This window comes from Propithecus coquereli, unplaced genomic scaffold (genome assembly GCF_000956105.1).
Source record: "Propithecus coquereli isolate 6110/MARCELLA unplaced genomic scaffold, Pcoq_1.0 Scaffold193, whole genome shotgun sequence".
Lineage (NCBI taxonomy): Eukaryota > Metazoa > Chordata > Mammalia > Primates > Indriidae > Propithecus > Propithecus coquereli.
The window spans coordinates 499,319-518,557 of record NW_012144190.1 but is presented as its reverse complement, the minus strand read 5'-3'; the positions used below and the strand labels follow the sequence as shown (position 1 = coordinate 518,557).

Sequence of the window (19,239 nt, the reverse complement as noted above, 5' to 3'; positions counted from 1 at the left end):
AAATGAGACCCGAAACATGACAAGTACCAGTGACACAGTGGGTGGGCTTACATCGGCATCCTTGTATGAGTTTTCTGTGTGGGCGGAGAAGGATGGAGTACCTGGCTCCAGGCAGACCCTTGCGGCGGCCACAGGTGAGAAGCACCCACATCCACTCCCTGTTCTGTTCCCTTTTGTTCTTCATGAAGGTGGTAGGACATGGCTGAGAACCTATGAGAGAAGGTGTCAGTTCCTCTGGCCTCCGCTCTGGGCACAGTGGGAGCCGAAATGTCCTCAGGACTGACTCGCTGGGCCAGACCTGCAGAGATCTGCAGGAGAGACTGGCCATATCCCAGGGATATCTTGGTTCAGGAGACAAGAAAACAGTGTCCACAGGCCCTCCAGCCTCTGAGTTAGGGTCTGGGGGGTGCTTTCTAGACCATAGTACTAGGGTGTGTCTTTCTTAGTGACCAGGGATGTATAAGGGACCAAGGCATGCTGCCTGAATTCTAGGGGATTATGTGCTATGGAATGTGGACACTCTGACCCACTGACTCTTTTCCTAATTCCAAAGTATTCCATCATCTTCAGGATGGAAGCTCAGACCATCAGCTCTCTCACCCTGACTTGGGTAGCTCTCCTGTTCTACACCTTCGTTGTCCAATATGGTAGCCACTAGCCACGTGTGGCTACTTATATTTAAGTCCGTCCAAATTGCATAACATTGCAAATTCCGTTGCATATTTCATGTACCTTAATGAAGGGCTCCCAACCCCCTCTCCACTCCATCCTCCACTGGTGTTGTATCTACCATGTTGGAAGGCGGGAGAGCATTTCTGTCATGGCAGAAGTTCAGTTGGAAAGCGCCGGCCCAGACCCTTGCTACTGAAAGTATGATCCATGTGAGGGCAGCCTCAGTGGCCCTCTAGGGCTGACTGGAAGTGCAGAATCCCAGACCTACTGACTCAGAACCTGCATTTTGACAAGATTCCTAGTGACGTGTATGCACATTCGAGTTTGAGAAGCACTGGTCTAGACCACACTCCCTACATCCACTGGGAGCAACACTTGAGGGGGAACTGGGAACTCTGACAGCCAAAAATGTCCACTGCATCCCCCTCTCTTTTCTGTACCCCTGTTCAGTTTGGATCTTCTTTCTACATTCTCAGCTCCCAACCCAGTGAGGAACCTGAGAGTGGAGGCTCAGACCAACAGCTCCATCTCCCTGAGCTGGGAGGTCCCCGAGGGCCCTGACGCGCAGAACTACACCTACTGGGTCCAGTGCACTGGAGACGGTGGCAGAAATGAGACCCGAAACACAACGAACACCAGTGTCACAGTGGATGGACTTGAACCCGCATCCTTGTATGAATTCTGGGTGTGGGTGGAGAAGAATGGAGTGTTTGTCTCCAGGCAGAGTCTCAGCATCTCCACAGGTGAGAGGCCTCAGTGCCCACGCTCTGTTCCGGTGAGAGATTAAGAACTGGCAAAGAGGCTTTGACCCTTTAATCCACAGTCTCCCCAGCTTCACTGAGCCAGGACACCCCCATAGCCGAGTCCACAAGAGAGACATAGCTGCACCTGGGACTGGCTTTGCACTGCAGAAGCGAAGAGCCTATTCAGATGTCTCCTGCCACTGGGCATGGGGCTGCAAGAGCCCTGGCCATTTAAGGTCCCATCGCAGGGAAGTGTTTCTTAACTCGCTGGGCTGCATAGAGACAGGGCATTTCACTGTATTCTGGACTCTTGGGGACTGGGGAACATGGAAATCCTGACTCTTTTCCCTTCCACCAGTCCCCAACATGGTGAAGAGTCTCAGTGTGCAGGACCAGACCAACAGCTCCATCACCTTGAGCTGGACAGCTCCCGAGGGCCCGGGTTATTTTATCTACACCTACTGGGTCTCATGGGTCGAGGAGGGCATTATTGACCCTAGGACCCAGAACACCTCAGACACTGGAATCACCCTAAAGGAACTGGAATCTGGGAGCCTGTACAACCTCACCGTCTGGGCAGAGAGGAATGAAGTCGGAGGCTACACCAGGACCCTCACTGTAGCAACCGGTGAGACACAGTCTGGTTTTGGACCTATTGGGATGGGGCAAGGAAAATGATGACGGGCCTTTGGGAGCTTCTTGGGTGATGATGGGTGCCCATTGACCCTATCCAGCCTCACTAGAGCTTGAACTTGTAGGTCTCGTTCCTGGGGGCATCGTCCCTCTGCAACCAGGGCTTTCCAAACTATGGGGTCTGTCTTTTCTGCCTTTGGGGAATGGGCTGTTTGGGAGTTGTAGTTTCATGGATGGGGAGTCCAGGGCCTCATGGGAGTTGTAGTTTCAGGGACTCACGTCCACTGGGAACCAAAAGGTGACAGGCAGGACCCAGGACTATAGCCAGGGGACAGAGAGGGCCCAGGAGATCCTGGTCCCCACAGTGCGTGGCTCTTTTCTGTGGTTCGCTCTCCTAAGTCACTAGAGCCATGGATAATGGGCATCTCTGCTTTGCTGTGAGGGCAGGTGAGCAGGCTCAGGTAGGAGGATCTTTGAGGATATCCCCCCTCAGGCCTCTACCCTCACTTCTCAGCTCCCAGTGAAGTCATGGATCTGCAGAATATAACTCAGAACAACAACTCAGTCACCCTGTGGTGGAAGGCCCCCGCAGACCCCTACTCTCAGCTCTACATATACTGGGTCCAGTGGGCCAGCGGGGGACACTCCCAGAGGCAGCAAGATCCCCAAGGAGATTGGGCCAATCAGACCTCCAGGACCAACGAGACTTGGTATGAGGTGGAGGCCCTTGAACCTGGGACTCTGTACAACTTCAGCGTGTGGGCAGTGAGGAATGATGTAGCCAGTTCCACACAGAGCCTCCAGGCATCCACAGGTGAGATGCCCCACCCTTCCTTTACCCGGTGCCCTGGGCGTAGGTCAGACCTGGAGGGCCATGGGAGATGAATAGACTACAAATCCCATCAGGCCATGGGGCTGGGAACTCATAAGCTGCAGCATTATGGAGAGCCTAAGGGCTCATGGGAGTTATAGTTTTCAGGGACCTATTTGTGTTAATTTGGGAGAATTCAAAGTGGGGGAAGGTGAGGTATTTTGGTCTGGGGGAGGAAGGGCTGGCTTGTCCTGGAGGACTGGCATGCCCAGTGCTGGTGGTGGGTGGAGGGTGGTGGGAAGCCCCCTTGGACGGCTCCTACTGACTCCTCTTGTTCCCTTCACCCAGCCCCAGACTCAGCCACCATCATATCCTGTACCAGCACCTCAGGGGGCTATGGGGTCATCCTGACCTGGTCCTGCCCCTCGGGGGGCTACGAGGCCTTCGAGTTGGAAGTGGGTGTGCAGCGGGGCTCCCAGGACAGGTCTGCATGTGGACAGGGTGTGCCTGTGTCGGGGCTCGGGCCGGCTCGGTCCTACCCAGCCACCATCAGCACCGTGTGGGACGGAATGAGGGCCCAGTCTGCCCCGGTGACCTGCCACACGGAGAGCGCAGGTGAGTAGCCCGCAGGGGCCATCAGGCCCTGACAAGGGAATCCGTGGGATTCTTTTGTTTATTTGTCTTTTGTTCCTGTTTCCTTTAAAACAGCTTTATTGAGATACAGGTCTCATAACATACAAGTCACCCACTTAAAGTTACAACTCCACAACTTTTAGTCTATTCACAGTGTTGCGAAACCATCGCCACTATGGATTTTAGGACACTTTCAATACTCCAAAGAGAAAACTCACTCCCCTTAGCCATCGCTCCCTTGATTCCCCCATTTCTTGGCCCCTAACCCTAAGAAATCTCAAATCTACTTTCCATTTATAAAGATTTGCCTGTTCTGGATATTTCATAAAGGTGTAGTCATACATTACGTGGTCCTTTGTGACTGGCCACTTTCACTGAGCGTAATTTTTTTTTTTTGAGACAGAGTCTCACTCTGTTGCCCGGGCTAGAGTGCTGTGGCGTCAGCCTAGCTCACAGCAACCGCAAACTCCTGGGCTCAAGCGATCCTCCTGCATCAAACTATGGAGTAGCTGGGACTACAGGCGCTTGCCACCATGCCTGGCTAGTTTTTTCTATTTTTAGTAGAGACGGAGTCTTGCTCTTGCTCAAGCTGGTTTTGAACTCCTGATCTCAAGGGATCCTCCCGCCTGGGCCTCCCAGAGAGCTAGGATTACAGGCGTGAGCCACTGCACCCAGCCCAGGGAGTAGTTTCTTAACCTGCAATGTGTTTCCTCAATCTGGGCACTATAGACATTTGGGGCTATGTCCCTCTTTGTCGTGGGGGGGGGCGCTGTACTGTATACTGAAGGGTACCGAGCAGCATCCGTGGCCTCCACCCAGTAGATACCAGTAGCTCCCCCATCCACAAGTTGTGGTAACTAAAAATGTCTCCAGACATTGACCAATATCCCCTTAGGGACAAAATCACCCTTGTTGAGAACCACTGGTGTAGGCCAAGGAAGGGGAGAGTTCGCCTGAGAATATGATGTATAGTTGACCCTTGAACAACAGCCCCCCACACATAGTCAAGAATCTGCGTATAACTTTTGAGTCTCCAAAAACTTAACTGCCGGCCAGGCGCGGTGGCTCATGCCTGTCATCCTAGCACCCTGGGAGGCCCAGGTGGGAGGATCACTTGAGCTCAAGAGTTCGAGAGCAGCCTGAGCAAGAGCGAAACCCCGTCTCTACTAAAATTAGAAAAATTAGCCGGGCATCGTGCGCCTGCAGTCCCAGCTACTGGGGAGGCTGAGGCAGGAGGATCGCTTGAGCCCAGGAGTTTGAGGTTGCAGTGAGCTAAGATGATGCCACTGCACTCTACCCAGGGTGACAGAGCAAGACTCTACCTCAAACAAAAAAAATAAAATAAAATAAGTTAAAAAAAACCAAAAACTTAACTGTTAATAACCTACTGTTCACTAGAAGCTTTACAGTGAAATAACACATAAACATAAACAGTGAAATAACATAAACAGTGAAATAACACATATTTTGTATGTATATGTATAATATATACTGTATTCTTACAGTAAATTAAGCTAGAGAAAAGGAAGTGTTATTGAGAAGATCATAAGGAAGAGAAAACATATTTACCATTCATTAAGGGGCAGTGGATCATCATAAAGGCCTTCATCCTCATGTCTTCATGTTGAGTAGGCTGAGGAGGAGGAGGAGGAGGAAGGCTCAGTCTTGCTGTCCCGGGCGTGGCAGAGGAGGAAGCAAGTCCGTGTATAAGTGGACCTGTGCAGTTTAAGCCTGTGTTGTTCAAGGGTCAAGCGTATGTGGACCAGGCTCCTGGGAAGTGAGGGAGGAAGAGGGAAGGCTGAGCGGAGGCCGAGGCTCTAGCCAGAGGGTTTGCTCTTCCCCTCCCGAGCCTCAGCATCTACCCTGTAGGCTCTGACCCCAGTGCCCAGCGAGGACAGAGGTGGGAGATCGGTAGACAAGACCTGGGCTGAGGCTCCCGCTGCCTCCTCCCTGCAGGGGTCATTGCTGGAGCCATCGTGGGCGTCCTCCTGTTTTTCACCCTGGTGGGCCTGCTGGTGTTCTTCCTGAGGAGGAGGTGAGACTCAGCACAGGACTGACTTCCTGGAGGTCGGGGCGGGGGCAGGAGGAGGAGGATCGCTGGCTCTGGCCTCGGCCTCGCTCCCTGAGCCTTCCATCCCCACGTCCTTTCCCCAGGAAGAGGAGGAGCCAAGAGAAAGCAGAGCCCGAGGATCTGGTCCTCAGGTGAGCAGACGCTTTGGGGGAGGAACTGGAAGAATCGCTGTCTGGTCAAGGCAGGGTGTCTGCTGGCCACCCAGCAGGATTAGAGGTTAAAATCTTTTCTCCCCTCCCCCTCAACCCACAGCTTCCCAGAGGGCATCCTGGCCAAAGACTTCGCTGACTATGTCAGGAACAACGAGAAGGACAGCAATTGGGGCTTTGCAGACGAGTACCAGGTGGGTGGGGACGGAGGGGCTGAGCTCAGCTGTGCGTGGCCCAGACCCCACCCTAGACCTTCCTGCACCCTTTGGGTTTAAGCGAAAGCGGCAATGCATATCTTGTTCCACGGTGCAGAAATTCTCAGGCATGGTTATCTTTCGACTCCTTGAAATCTTAAAATAATGACGGGTCAGTGCTAAAGTAACTCCCGCAACCCTGGCGAGGGTCTGTTTTCCCCACACCTGCTCTCTCACCTGCCTGAAGAAGTCCCCATGGCTCCCTAAATCCTCCCAGATGCCCCTAGGGTGGGTGGTACACCTATGTTCTGTTTTTGTGGGTGCTATAGAATCCCAGGGTGCAAGGGATAAACAAGGGGTGATGCTGGAAAGGGTAAGGGGGGTCTCGGGGGTCTCCTCCAGGAGAGGTAGAGAAAACCCAGCACCATGCCCCGCCCCCCTCTGCCTCCGCCCCCAGCAATTGGCCCTGGAGGGCCAAGACTACTCTCAGGTGGTGGCCTCAGCTCCAGAGAACTGTGCCAAGAACCGCTACAGAAACGTCCTGCCATGTGAGTCTCAGGCTCCCGCCGCCTTCGTCCTCAGCCCCCACCTGGTGCACACCCCACCCGGTCCCCTTCCCTTACCCACTGTGGGAGACTTGTCCCTCGTGAGTCCCTTGAGAGTCTTCCTGCCTCCCCCAGCCGAGGTCCCTGAGCCCCTCTCAGTCCCTGCATGGCTCCCAGTGTCTGTCTGCATCTCGGCATGACCTCTGTCCCTGGGTCTCCAACTTGTCTCTGCCTCTCTGTCTCTCACTGGTCTCTCTGCGTCGCTCATGCCGGCCTCTCCTAGATGACTGGTCCCGGGTGTCCCTGAAGCCCCTCCACGGGGAACCAGGCTCTGACTACATCAACGCCAGCTTCATGCCTGTAAGGCTGTGGTTGGGAGCGGAGGGTGCTCAGCCAGCCTGGAGATGTGCGGGCCAGAGGGGCATCCACAGGCCCCCTTGACATGCCTGCTTTCCTCAACCAGGGTCTCCACAGCCCCCTGGAGTTCATTGCAGCCCAGGGCCCCCTGCCGCACACTGTGGGCGACTTCTGGCGCCTGGTGTGGGAACAGCAGAGCCGTACCCTGGTCATGCTGACCAACTGCATGGAGTCTGGCCGGGTGAGAGGAGAGTCCTGGGCGCCGACCTCTGAGCTCCAGCCCGTGGCCCTGCCCCAGACACTGGTCCAATGTGGACCCCGGTGCAGACCGCACCGGTTGTCCCAGTATGGCCACGACCATCTTCAGTGTGGCCCCTCCCACGCTGAGGCCATCTGCTGCTCCACACGTGAGGCGCGAAGTGGATCCCACTAACCTTGGGGTGGAGGGGTCCCCCTGGCTGGATCCACACCAGTGGCTCATGGGTCCTGCCAGGGCAGGGGAGACTTGAATAGAAGAGCCACAAGGCAGAGGTGCCTCCTGTTTTCTGACCCCCATCCTCCTCCAGGTGAAGTGTGAGCATTATTGGCCCCTGGATGCTCAGCCCTGCACCTACGGGCACCTGCGGGTGACCCTGGTGGGCGAGGAGGTGACGGAGACCTGGGCGGTGCGGGATCTGCAGCTCTTCCAGGTAAGTCCCTCACCACCCCCACGGCCCTCGCCACGCACGTCTCCCGTCTCCGGAACCGACGTGCTCTCCCTCGCCCCATCCAGGCGGAGGAGCAGAAGACCCTATCCGTGCGTCAGTTCCACTACCTGGCCTGGCCGGATCACGGTGTCCCCCACTCCCCAGACCCCTTGCTGGCCTTCTGGAAGATGCTCCGGTCGTGGCTGGACCAGGCGGTGGAGGGAGGCCCGCCCATTGTGCATTGCAGGTGGGGGCCGGAACCCCCTCCCCCCGGCGAGAACCTCGGGATCAGACAGTGGTGGTGTTAGATGGTCCCGGGGGCTTGTAGAGGGGGTGGCAGAGAAGAAAGATAAGGACGAAAAGACGGGAACGAAAGATGAAAGGGGAAAGGAAGAGAAGGTATGAATGAGGAGGAGGAGAAGGAGGAGGAGGGGGAGGAGGAGGAAGGGGAGCAGGAGCAGGAAGCAGCCAGAGTTTGAGAAACATTTGCAATGCGCCCCCTGGCGTTCAATTGCTCAGCTACACCCATCAACTGCTCTCCTGATATTTAGGCTGAAGCCCTTAGGTCAGGTTTCACCTAAATGCAAACACTGGGGGCCTGAGGAGGGGAGGGGAGCTTGCTCTGTCCCGGGTGACTGCCTCTGAAACTGGGGCTCGGGTTTCAATGATAGTTGACATCGTGGAACATTGAACAGCCACCGTCTCGCTCATCCTCAGCACAATCTGCATGACGAAAGAGTTTCCTCCTCATTTTACTTATTTGTTTGTTTTTGGGTAGAGACAGGGTCCCTCCATGTTGCCCAGGCTGGTCTCAAACTCCTGGCCTGAAGCAAACCTCCTGCCTTGACCTTCCAAAGTGCTGGGGTGACAGGCGGGAGCCACCGCCCCTCCCCATTTTAGAGCTGAGCTGATATCATTATATGATTCCATTAATATGAACTATCCAGAAGAGGTAAGTCGACCGAGACAGAAACAGATTAGTGGTTTCCAGGGGCTGAAGGGAGAGGGGGAAATGGGGAGTGGCCGCTTAATGGGTGTGGGGCCTCGTGTTGGGGTGATGAGAGCATTCTACAAGTAGACAGAGGCGGCGGTTGCACAGCACTGTGAGTGTGCTAATTGTCACTGGATCTTTCACATTAAAATGGTTAATTTTTGGCCAGGCGTGGTGGCTCATGCCTGTAATCCTAGCACTGTGGGAGGCTGAGGCTGGAGTACTGCTGGAGGTCAAGAGTTCGTGACCAGCCTGGGCAACACAGCCAGACCCTGTCTCTACAAAAAACTTTCTAAGAATTGGGTCAAGCATGTTGGCTCACACCTGTAATCCTAGCACTTTGGGAGGCTGAGGGGGGAGGATTGCTTGAGGCCAGGAGTTTGAGGTTTAAGTGAGCTATGATGATGCCACTGCACTCTATTTGGGTGACAGGGTGAGACCCTGTCTTTAAAAAATAAATAAAATGGTTAATTTTATGTTTAAAGCAATTTAAAAATGATTATCTCAGGGGTTCATCTTCCTGTGTTTGAACCCCAACTCTGTCACTTATCAGCCGAGTAATCTGGGATGTGAGGCTTCACTTTACTCAGCCTTCATTTTCCCATCTGTAAAATGGGTGTATTGGTATTAATAGATCTTACTTCTTAGACTTGGGAGGAGTAAAAAAGGCACATAAGACACTTAGAACAGGGTCTGATGGACAGAAAGAACTCTAGGCATAGTTGTTGTCATTACTCCAAAAGCAGACTCCTCTAATCAGCCAGACTTCCCCTGCTCCCAAGATCTGACCCTCTCCTTGTCCCACTAGTGCTGGCGTGGGCCGCACTGGCACCCTCATTGCCCTGGATGTCCTGCTTCGGCAGCTGGAGTGCGATGGCCTCGTAGCGCCCTTCAGCTTTGTGAGGAAGATGAGAGAGAGCCGGCCGTTGATGGTGCAAACAGAGGTGATGGAGCCCCTGAGGGACCCAGGGTGAAGGTGGGGGGCAGGATGTGGGACCCCGTGGCTCAGAGCAGCCCAGGCTTGGGGAGGGTGCCGCTCATTCTCCATGCCTCCTCCCCAGGCCCAGTACGTATTCCTGCACCAGTGCATCCTGCGGTTCCTCCAACAGTCCGCCTCGGCCCAGGAGGAGGTCACGTATGAGAACGTGGCAAACCTCATCTACGAGAACGCGGCCGCCATCCAGGCCCAGGAGGTGGAGGCATAAGCTATGAGGGCTGAGTGGGCAGCGCAGCTACACTCGAGCTCTGGGTCCCCACTGGAGCCCAGATTCCCGGAGGAGTGGAGGGCCGGGGTCCCAGACTCCTGGGCCCTGTGAGAGGAGGGGGCTGGGAGCCTAAATTCCTGTTTCTCCAGGGGAGAGGGGTCTGCTTCCACTCATGAATCCTGTGGGAGCTGGGGGCCTGGACGCCTGGCTGCTTGTAGGAGAAGGGTGGCAGCTTGGATTTCCCTGTTCTTTGAGGGAGAAGGAAGCTGAGGGAGATGGATGCAGCAAGAACCAGGCTGGAATCTGGATTCTGAGGGAGGAAGAAGTTAGGGTCTGGAATTCTGGCTACCCAAAGAGCAAGAGCAGGCAGGATCCTGCCCTGCGTTTACATCAGAAAACAAATCAGTCTTCTACAACCTGGGGTTGGAGGGAGTTCCTCTGCCTGAGGTCTCCCTGCACCTCCCATCTGCATGTATTTTCCCATCCATCCCATAATTTATTAAATCACTGTTCTCAGAAACGGTTGCTCCCGTGGATTTATGGGTCTGGAAATGATATTGGCGTGGGAGTAGGAATGAGTTTCTGACATCTAGGTACAGAGGCAAACGTGCCAGGGAGGGGAATAGAGGGACCCACGATTTTGCAGGTTAATATGGGTTTGGATGGTTAAGTCTCTCAGACAAGGCCGGGTCCAGATGTCTGTATCCAGGGTCTGGACAGTATGGGTGGGGTTCGCTGGAGCTGGAGGCGTGGGGGCTGCCTCCTGGGCTTGGCGTTAGGGGAACTGGGAGGGTGATGTCTGGGGGCTGTTATGCTGAATATCATCTGAATACTTGGGTTTCCAGATGGGTCTCCTGGGTCTCAGGACTAGATATCATGGCACCCAGTTCTTTGAGCTGCACGGGGTGTGTGTTTTGTGTGTGTTGGGGCATGGGGAGCGGTGTGGATGGCCAACGGCTGGACTAGAAGGCAGAAAATTCTGAGGCATCAGGATAAACATCTGTGGGCGCCACCATGGTTCGCGGGTGGGGGCGGGACGAGGGGTAGGGCGGGGCTTTCCTTCTACCCAGGACCGAACAGGGGCACACACTCTCTCACTCACACACACAAAGACACACACACACACACACACACACACACAGACACACCACGCTGGGACCTGCTCGGCTCGGCCGCGCCCCCGCCCCGCCGCGCTCCGCGATCAGCACCCAGGACAGCGCCACCGCCCACGTGCGGGCGGGGCCGGCGCCTCGGTGTCTCAGGAGGTCCTGTTCAGCCTCGGAGCAGGTAGGAGCTGCGGGGACCCCTTCCCTGAGCCCTCATTCCGGTGCCTAGAAGGACGGGGTGTGGGTGTGGGTGTGGGGGGGACCCTGGGAGAGACCAGTAGAGGCAGTGGGAGGGCTGGAGCCTGAAAACGTAGAGACTGGGGGAGACACGAGCTAGGGGTGGGCAAGACAAAGAGAAGACAAAGAGGGGAAGGAGGGCGCGCAGGGGGAGGGGACGGGGAGAAACCCTGGGAGACAGAGGCCAGACAGTCCCCCTGGGGAGACAGAAATAGGGGAGACGCCTATTTGGGGTCGGGAGACAGGTGGAGACAGGCGGACAGGAGAACAGGTGTGAAGACAGAGCTCGGGACGCACGGCAGAGACCCACAGGCCGGGAAGGATGCAGGGGGCCCAGCAGAGGCGCCCCCACCGACCCCCCAGCAAGGATGGGGAGAGGGAACAGGGAACCTGCGCCTCCGCTCCACGGGCCGGATGCGGAGGAAGGAGCCGGCTGTGGTCGCACGGACCACACGTTGCCCCCTCCACGCCCTCGCTGGACCCCTGGATCCGGGCCAGGGGGTCCCAGGCACCGACCTCGCGGGGAGGGAGCCTGCCCCGCGGGGACTCAGGGTCCGTGCGTCAGCCCCGCCCGTTGTCCTGGCAACAGGCCGTTTCCTGGGCAACCAGCATTGCTCCGACCCCGCCCAAGCACAGCCGGGCAGTTGCTCTGGGCAACGCGGTCCGCTAGTTCCCACGCCGGCTTTCGCCAACTTCCTGTCCAGGTCCTGGACGCCCCCCCCCCGCCCTTGGCTCCCCCAAGCTGCCGCCTCCGTCGCAGGGTGGCTAAAGCTACCGCTCCCAGCATGCTTCACGGCTCTGGCCGGTCCGGGCATGGCGGCCGCGCGGGGGCCGATGGGAGTTGGAGTTCTCTGCTGTGCAAGCAGTCAGTCAATGGACGTGTGGGGTGGGACTTGGGGGGCTAGGGCGTTTGAGTGCCTCTGCAGAAAGGACCGTCGGATCTCGCTGCCATGTTCCCGGAGCCTCCGACCCCCGGACCTCCAGCGTCCGACGCGCCGCCGGACTCCAGCCGCATCAGCCACGGCCCAGGTGAGCGGGACCCGAGCGCAGAGCGGACGGAAAGCCCGGCCTGGATTTGCAGGGGCGGGATTCGGACGGGCGAGCTCGGGCTAGTGGGCTGGAAAATCCGGCCGGCATTCTAGGGCAGCATCCTGGACGGGAATGTGAATGAAATGGGGGCGGGGCGGGGGTGGGTGGGAGAACGAACAGGTTTGCAAGAAAAACCAGAACCGGATCAAGGGGTGTGGCGTGGAAGGGATCTTAGAATTGGAAGGTCCGCCTCACTCTTCTTTTACAGATAAGGAAACTGATGCCCAGGGAGGAGCAGGATCTGTCCTAAAAGCATCAGGGCTTGAGCAGAAATTAGAGTAGGGGTGGGAAGAAAGGTGGAACAATAAGCAAGCAATCTGGATGGTGTCAGCCTGGTTTAGAGCCTCATATCTCTTTATAGGCAAAATCAGCTGGAGGGAAAATGGGAAAAATGGAATGGAAATGGCTGGAGGGAAAACGAGGCCTGGATTTCAGCTTCCATTTGTAATGGAGACTGAGTCAGCCAGCCTGCTTCCCAGGGCCTCAATGTGTTGTCTCCACCCCCTTGCAGTGCCCCCCTGGGCCCTGGCCACCATCGTGCTGGTCTCAGGCCTCCTCGTCTTCAGCTGCTGTTTCTGTCTCTACCGGAAGCGCTGTCGGAGGCGGATGGGCAAGAAGAGCCAGGCCCAAGCCCAGGTCCACTTTCAGGAAGTGAAGGAGTTGGGCCAGAGTTACATAGACAAGGTGTGGCCTGGTCCAGCTCCTCAAGCCTACCCCTTCCTGCACCCTGCACCTCTCAAGGGCCCAGCCAGCCTCAGTCCCTGCTCCCTTCTCTCCTAAACCCCCCTTATTGGCTCATCTAATAATAAGATGTGTGTCTAGCCCTTAACTGGACTCTGGGGACCTGGAAATGGGTCACATCTAGTTGCTGTTCACAAAAACTTCTCGGTCTGGTGAGGGAGTCAGACACTGACACAGACACAACGCAGGCTGATGTGTGTCATACTCAGGGCACAACAGGGTCGTATAGGAGTGCAGAGAAAGCACTGAGCAGCCCAGAGCAGAGGGTCAGACAGAGCCTTCCTGGTGGGGGTGACTTCTGTGCTGAGCCTCAAGGGACAGAGTTAACTGAGAGCAGAGAGAAGGATATTGTAGTCAAAGGAAGAGTGTGTGATGAGGCCCGACTTCCAGATTCTGAGGCATTCTTGGAGAACAGAGAGTCATTTTGCACCATAGCTGGGGCAGAGTACAGGTATGCTGTGCTCCGGAGCAAAGTGTCTGGAGAGCTCAGCACGTATGGAGAGCGATTGAGAGCCACAGAAATGTTCTGAGCAGGAAAGAGACAGGGTCAGATGGGCATTAGGATGAGTCCTCTGGCGCCTGTGTGGAGGACAGAGAGGGTGAAAGAGATATGCATTGGAAGAGGCCGTCCGAGTGGAAAATAAAAGGCTGCCGCAGGAACTGAACATTAAGCCTCTAAGTGCAGAGGGGAATGCTTGCCTGGGAGCCAGGCAGCCCTAGGTTTCCAACCCAGAGAGACCATTTCCCAGCTGTGTGACCTTGGGAATTCACTGTCCTTCTCTGAGCCTCAAGTTCATGGTCACTAAGTATTTCCCCTTCTTTCTTTTCAAGAAATAGTTGTTATAATTATTATCCATTAGGGATGTCATTTAGGATCCTGGTACCCAGCCCCCATCTGTATCCCTTAGGCCACTGTTGTTCAAAGACCATCTGTATGAGAATCACCTCAAGTCCTTGTTGAAAGGCAAATCCTGCATCTCACACCTGAGCTACAGTATCAGAGTCCCTAAAGAGGTGACCTCAGGCATCTTGCCATGCCCTCGGGGGAATTCTGATCCACATGGAATTTTAAGAATTGTTGGCCTAGATTAGGGAGACACCTTCTGCTTTTGTTGTTCTACTTTAGAATTACAAGTACACAGCAAACATTCCATTTCTCCTTCATGTTTTGCTGTGGCAAGATCACCAATCAACATGGCTGTTTGGACTACCACCCCAATACATTCATTAGCATGTGAAATAAAATCTGCATCATTCCTGTGGAAATGAGACACTATCAGCACTTGTCGTCTTAGTCTAGGCATGACAAACATACTGTATGTACATTCCCATGTCTATTCCCCATCCATAGCAGACATCACTAATCAAACACTGATTCTACTTGGCCTGCCAAGGCTCAGGTATAGCCCAAGGGATCTGTGAGCCTCCCTTGGCTTCTGAGCCTGAAGGATACTGCTATCAGGGGAAGACTTCACCTGCCCTTGCCCCTGGTTCCCTAAGGTGCAGCCAGAAGTGGAGGAGCTGGAGCCAGCACCATCCGGGCCAGGGCAGCAGGTGACAGACAAGCATGAGCTAGGACGACTGCAGTACTCACTGGATTATGACTTCCAGAGTGGACAGGTGGGTGTGAAGGAAGGGGATGCTTTGGAGGGGAGGGTTCCAGCCCCTTCCAAGAGGAAGCCCTGGAAGGGAGGCTAAGACTAGGGTCCCCTCCACCCCCCATGCTTGGGCACCTGCAGCTGCTGGTCGGCATCCTACAAGCAGAGGGATTGGCAGCCTTGGACCTGGGTGGCTCCTCAGACCCCTATGTGCGGGTCTACCTGCTGCCAGACAAGCGGAGGCGGCACGAAACCAAGGTGCATCGGCAGACACTGAACCCACACTTTGGGGAGACCTTCGCCTTCAAGGTGAGCTCCTGCCTTCAATGTCCCATGCTCCACAGCCTGCCCCTAGTCCCTGGAGCCCTGGGACTCACCCTTTGGCTTTTCCTGGGGGCAGCCACAGCTCAAGTGGCAGCTACCAGCTCTGGGGGCTATCCCACCGGACCCAGGGTTGTCCCCTTGGGGCACTACTGAACCCTGGGCTGTTGCCTTGGTCCTTGCGCTGTCGTCCCTTTTGGGTTCCATTGACCAGTGATTTTTTTCCCCCCATGGATCCCTGGACCTTCCAATTGGGGTTCCATAGACACCCTCCCCCAACTGTTCCCTTGGACCCTTGCAGCCCCACTCAACGCCTACCACCTGGATGTACTGCACCCCACTTCCTCTCTCGCTGACATCCTACTCTCCTTGTGTTCTCTCGGTGTCCCCCACACATCCAGGTTCCCTACGTGGAGCTGGGAGGCAGGGTGCTGGTCATGGCGGTGTACGACTTCGATCGCTTCTCCCGCAACGATGCCATTGGGGAGGTGCGGGTCCCCATGAGCTCGGTGGACTTGGGGCGGCCAGTGCAGGCCTGGCGGGAGCTGCAGGCGGCTCCGCGGGAGGAGGTGAGCACGCGCGGCCACGCCCCCAGGCCAGGCACCGCCCACCCCTACCCTGGGCCAGTCACTGGCCTCCCGGACCCTCGGGCCACTATCTTCCACCTGCTCCAGAGGGATAGATTGGTGCATCCCCCTCCTAGGATTGTACCACTGGGTTCTTAACTCTGGACCACTCCATCCCAAGGTGTGGGGGAGGAAAGAGAGATGGGAGAGGGGATGGATGTGGAGCCGGGACTCTGGTGATGGGTCCCTCTCCTCCTTTCAGCAAGAGAAACTAGGAGACATCTGCTTCTCCCTCCGCTATGTCCCCACGGCCGGGAAGCTCACCGTCATCGTCCTGGAGGCTAAAAACCTGAAGAAGATGGACGTAGGAGGACTGTCAGGTGTGTGGGAAGCAAGACAATGGGTGTGTGGTGTGGGGTGGGGGCGGGTTCTCCGGTTCTGACAGTTTCTGGGCGCCGGGGGTCTCTTGAGGGAGAGGGAGACCCAGGCTGCCATGGGAGGCACCGATTTTGGCACAGAGAGGAGACCCAGGGGTGTGTGTGCTGTCTCTACGCTGGTGCGGGAACTCAGCAGCGGGGGCTATAAGGCTCCTCCTCCCTCTCCCCAGATCCCTACGTCAAGGTCCACCTGCTGCAGGGCGGCAAAAAGGTGCGGAAGAAGAAAACTACCATCAAGAAGAACACTCTGAACCCCTATTACAACGAGGCTTTCAGTTTCGAGGTGCCCTGTGACCAAGTCCAGGTGAGACCTGCCCGTCGCCTCTGCCAGAGCAGCCGTTTCCCAAGAGCCCCAGACCCTTAAAAAGGGGAGACTTTTTAACATCTCGGTAGAAACCAGGGCGGGGGCTGAGATTATGGTCTCAGTCTCAGTTTCCTCCTGTGAGGCCCAGGAAGTCCCACCCCCTCAAGGAAGAGTCTCCTTATGATTGGGCGTGGGCATCCTGTCTGCCCTAAGCAAGACGGGATGTCCCGCCCACTAAGCAAGACGGGATGCCCCGCCCTCCAGAGCATGGTTACTGAGAAGAAGAAACCTCCCCAGACCCCTTTAGGGACAGGCCTGGCCAGGCCTAAGGCTTGGCCCCAACCCATGTCACAGCTACGAAACCCCCTCTTAGGGGGCTGTTCCCTAAGGAGGCTCCTAACAAGCCCTGAGCAGCCAGGTCCGGAAGGTTCATTTCCTTGGAAAGCTGCTTGTGAAGGAAGAAAGGTCCCAGAGCACCCTTCTCGCGGCAGACCTGGTCCCTTCCATCCCCACTCCCTATCCTGTCCCCAGCTCCTCTAGCAAGGCCCTTGGTACTCAGGCTGCAGAGAGAGGATGTCCTTAGCAATGAGAGCTGACATTTGACCCCCTGCCGGAGCCTCATTTCCTCACTGTCCTGTGTCCTCTACCTTTCTTGCCACCCCAGAAAGTCCAGGTGGAGCTGACCGTGCTGGACTACGACAAGCTGGGCAAGAACGAGGCCATCGGGAGGGTGGCCGTAGGGGCAGCAGCTGGCGGGGCTGGCCTGCGGCACTGGGCAGACATGCTGGCCAACCCCCGGCGGCCCATTGCCCAGTGGCACTCTCTGCGGCCCCCTGACCGAGTGAGGCTGCTGCCTGCGCCCTGATCCTCACCCCACGCTCCTGGCCAAGCCCGGACTCTCGCTGCTGACCCCAGACTCCTGAGACTGGCCGAAGCCAAGCCCAGTGCTACCCTGAAGGCTTCGCTGACCGCGAGCCCCTCCCCGGTCCCCAACCATCTGATCCTTTCCTGCCTTCTCACCCTCTATTATGCCGATCGTGACAACTTTCTAACAACACCTCCCGTGCACATACCCAGAAGCCCCAGGGACCCCTGGTTGGGGGAGGGGAAGCAGTCTGGTTCCGGCTGCCCCACGGTCCTGCCCTCTGCTCTGACAATCCGTGTTCCCAGTTCACTATCCCCTTCGCTCCCACAGTCGCTGTCCCCACACAGCCTGATCCCTGCCCTGCTCCTGGGGCCAAATAAATATTCAGCAGCTCTGGTGGCCTGGCCCCATGCTCCTTGATGGGGGTGGGCAGGGGCTGGGTGCCCCAGAGGGAACCCTATCTCCAGGAATGGGAGCACCCAGGGCAGTGCGAGTGCTGTTCACCCTGGAAACCCACTGGGGGAAACCCACTCACCCACCACCTGCCGTCTCATGCTCTCACTCGCTCGCACGTCATTCATCCACATATTCATTCATTCGCTCACCTCTCTGAGCCTCAGTTTCCTCACCTGAAAATACTGCGGTGATAATAATACCTGTGACAGGTTTGCTGTGAGGAGCCAGGAGCACTCCCTTACTTATTCATGAATTCACCCACTCCCTCGCCCATGACGCACACAGATTTTCATACCCGTATTCACATTCCTCCCTCCCTCTTTCACTTCCTCACTCCCTTCCATCTTTCCTCTTTCCTTCCCCCCTCTTTCTTTCTTCCTCCCACCACCCATCCTTTCCATGTTCCCTAAGGTCTTCTGTTGAATCCTGGGGACCTAGAGTGGATGTAGACCTGAGCTCCAAGCAACCTACTCTCATCAAGGAAACAAAATATATGCCCAGACTCTGGGAATAAAATCTCTGGAGAAGGACAGAGTTAAGGAGGGAAAGCCGGTGGTTCCAACTTTACCTCATTCTTCTTTCAATGAATCCTGCCTCCCAGTCTGTTTTTAGCAAAGATAGTTGTTCCATTGGCTTCTCCCTAATTTTGTCCCAGACAAGATTTTGGGTGGTGGACAAAGATCTGTAAAATTTGTCAAGGGAGCTCTTTGAGTAGCAGGTGAAGTGGAGAATGAGGCAAAAATTACCCCCATGTGCTAGAAAATGGGGCAGAGTACAAACTTGCCCCTGAGCTTCCTGGTAGCCAATGGGAAAAGGGAAATCAGATCAGTTACCTAGGTTATTATAAAATCTTATTCTAATATTTTAAAATTTTCTCCAAAAGAATACAGCAATTTCTCATGTGTGAGTGTGTGTGTGTGTGTGTGTGTGCGTGTCGGATGTCTTTATGAAGATAGCACTATGTGTTATTGCTATTACTGTTACTACTGCCAATAATAATCCTCACAGCAACCTCATGTAATAAACAGGATTGCGATTCCCAGTTGACAGATGAAGAAACTGTTTTATAGAATTAATCTGATCTGCTCAGAATCACACAGCCAGGAAGTCTGTCTCTAAATCTTGGGATTAAATTTGTTCTGATTTAGATGATAACATTGGGGTCCCTGGTTCCCTGTCTCAACAAGAAAGCAGAGCAATAATTATTCTTATTCTTAATAATTCTTCTTGAAGCATTACAAATGGCAATCCATACTGGGAAGAAAACCAGGAAGGGCTGAAATAATTTAGAAAGCGCAGGCAGGGACAGCCTTCCTAGGAAGGTGAGGTTTGGGATGTGATTTGAAAGACAAGAAGAAATGAAGTTTGCAAAGGTAATGGAGAAATACAATGGAATGTTATTTAGTCATAAAACCAAAAGGAAGCACTGATTCATGTTTCTTTTTTTTTCCTTGACACTGAGTCTGGCTCTGTTGCCTGGGCTAGAGTGCTGTGGGGTCAGCCTAGCTCACAGCAACCTCAAACTCCTGGGCTCAAGCGATCATCCTGCCTCAGCCTCCCCAGTAGCTGGGACTACAGGTGTACACCACCACGCCCTGCTAATATTGATTCGTGTTTCAGCATGTATGAATCTTGAAAATATTATACCAAATGAAAGAAGCCAGACAAAAAAGGCTGCACATGGTAGGATTCCCATCTATATGAAATTATAGGCCAGGCGCAGTGGCTTACCCTGTAATCCTAGCATTCTGGGAAGCCGAGGTGGGAGGATCACTTGAATCCAGGAGTTGCAGTGAGCTATGATGACACCACTGCACTCTACCCAGGGC

The 19,239-nt window shown here is 55.3% G+C and overlaps 2 protein-coding genes across 4 annotated transcripts in view; both read left to right on the top strand.

Moving 5' to 3' along the window:
• Window positions 1–10,064, top strand: part of PTPRH (protein tyrosine phosphatase, receptor type, H) — a 12,800-nt gene extending 2,736 nt beyond the window's left edge. Inside the window, exons 2-16 of the mRNA XM_012642996.1 lie at window positions 8–134; window positions 1,149–1,415; window positions 1,774–2,043; window positions 2,563–2,862; window positions 3,208–3,474; window positions 5,449–5,527; window positions 5,647–5,694; window positions 5,816–5,906; window positions 6,364–6,454; window positions 6,735–6,811; window positions 6,915–7,049; window positions 7,375–7,497; window positions 7,581–7,741; window positions 9,294–9,429; window positions 9,547–10,064. Coding sequence (XP_012498450.1) covers window positions 8–134; window positions 1,149–1,415; window positions 1,774–2,043; window positions 2,563–2,862; window positions 3,208–3,474; window positions 5,449–5,527; window positions 5,647–5,694; window positions 5,816–5,906; window positions 6,364–6,454; window positions 6,735–6,811; window positions 6,915–7,049; window positions 7,375–7,497; window positions 7,581–7,741; window positions 9,294–9,429; window positions 9,547–9,690 — 2,316 coding nt within the window. The 3' untranslated portion in view covers window positions 9,691–10,064. The remainder of the gene's footprint in view (window positions 1–7; window positions 135–1,148; window positions 1,416–1,773; window positions 2,044–2,562; window positions 2,863–3,207; window positions 3,475–5,448; window positions 5,528–5,646; window positions 5,695–5,815; window positions 5,907–6,363; window positions 6,455–6,734; window positions 6,812–6,914; window positions 7,050–7,374; window positions 7,498–7,580; window positions 7,742–9,293; window positions 9,430–9,546) is intronic.
• A 769-nt stretch (window positions 10,065–10,833) lies between these two features.
• Window positions 10,834–17,348, top strand: SYT5 (synaptotagmin V). 3 transcript variants are annotated; one of them, XM_012643057.1, is made up of 9 exons: window positions 10,834–10,977; window positions 11,939–12,062; window positions 12,634–12,806; window positions 14,364–14,483; window positions 14,603–14,770; window positions 15,184–15,351; window positions 15,611–15,728; window positions 15,956–16,089; window positions 16,754–17,348. In XM_012643057.1, the coding sequence occupies exons 2-9, from the start codon at window positions 11,984–11,986 to the stop codon at window positions 16,952–16,954; spliced, it is 1,161 nt and encodes a 386-aa protein (XP_012498511.1). In that variant the 5' UTR covers window positions 10,834–10,977; window positions 11,939–11,983; the 3' UTR covers window positions 16,955–17,348. The 3 variants fall into 3 exon arrangements, with proteins under 3 accessions (XP_012498511.1, XP_012498512.1, XP_012498514.1); XM_012643058.1 differs by lacking the exon at window positions 10,834–10,977 and having other exon boundaries at window positions 11,790–12,062; XM_012643060.1 differs by lacking the exons at window positions 10,834–10,977; window positions 12,634–12,806 and having other exon boundaries at window positions 11,907–12,062; window positions 16,754–17,161.
• The last annotated feature ends 1,891 nt before the right edge of the window (window positions 17,349–19,239 follow it).

Excerpts from the sequence above, each read along its gene's own strand:
- SYT5 (XM_012643057.1), top strand. The coding sequence starts at position 11,984 with ATGTTCCCGGAGCCTCCGACCCCCGGACCTCCAGCGTCCGACGCGCCG. Across the intron at positions 12,807-14,363 it reads GCCAGAGTTACATAGACAAG|GTGCAGCCAGAAGTGGAGGA; the intron begins GTGTGGCCTGGT and ends TGGTTCCCTAAG. Across the intron at positions 16,090-16,753 it reads TGCCCTGTGACCAAGTCCAG|AAAGTCCAGGTGGAGCTGAC; the intron begins GTGAGACCTGCC and ends TTGCCACCCCAG.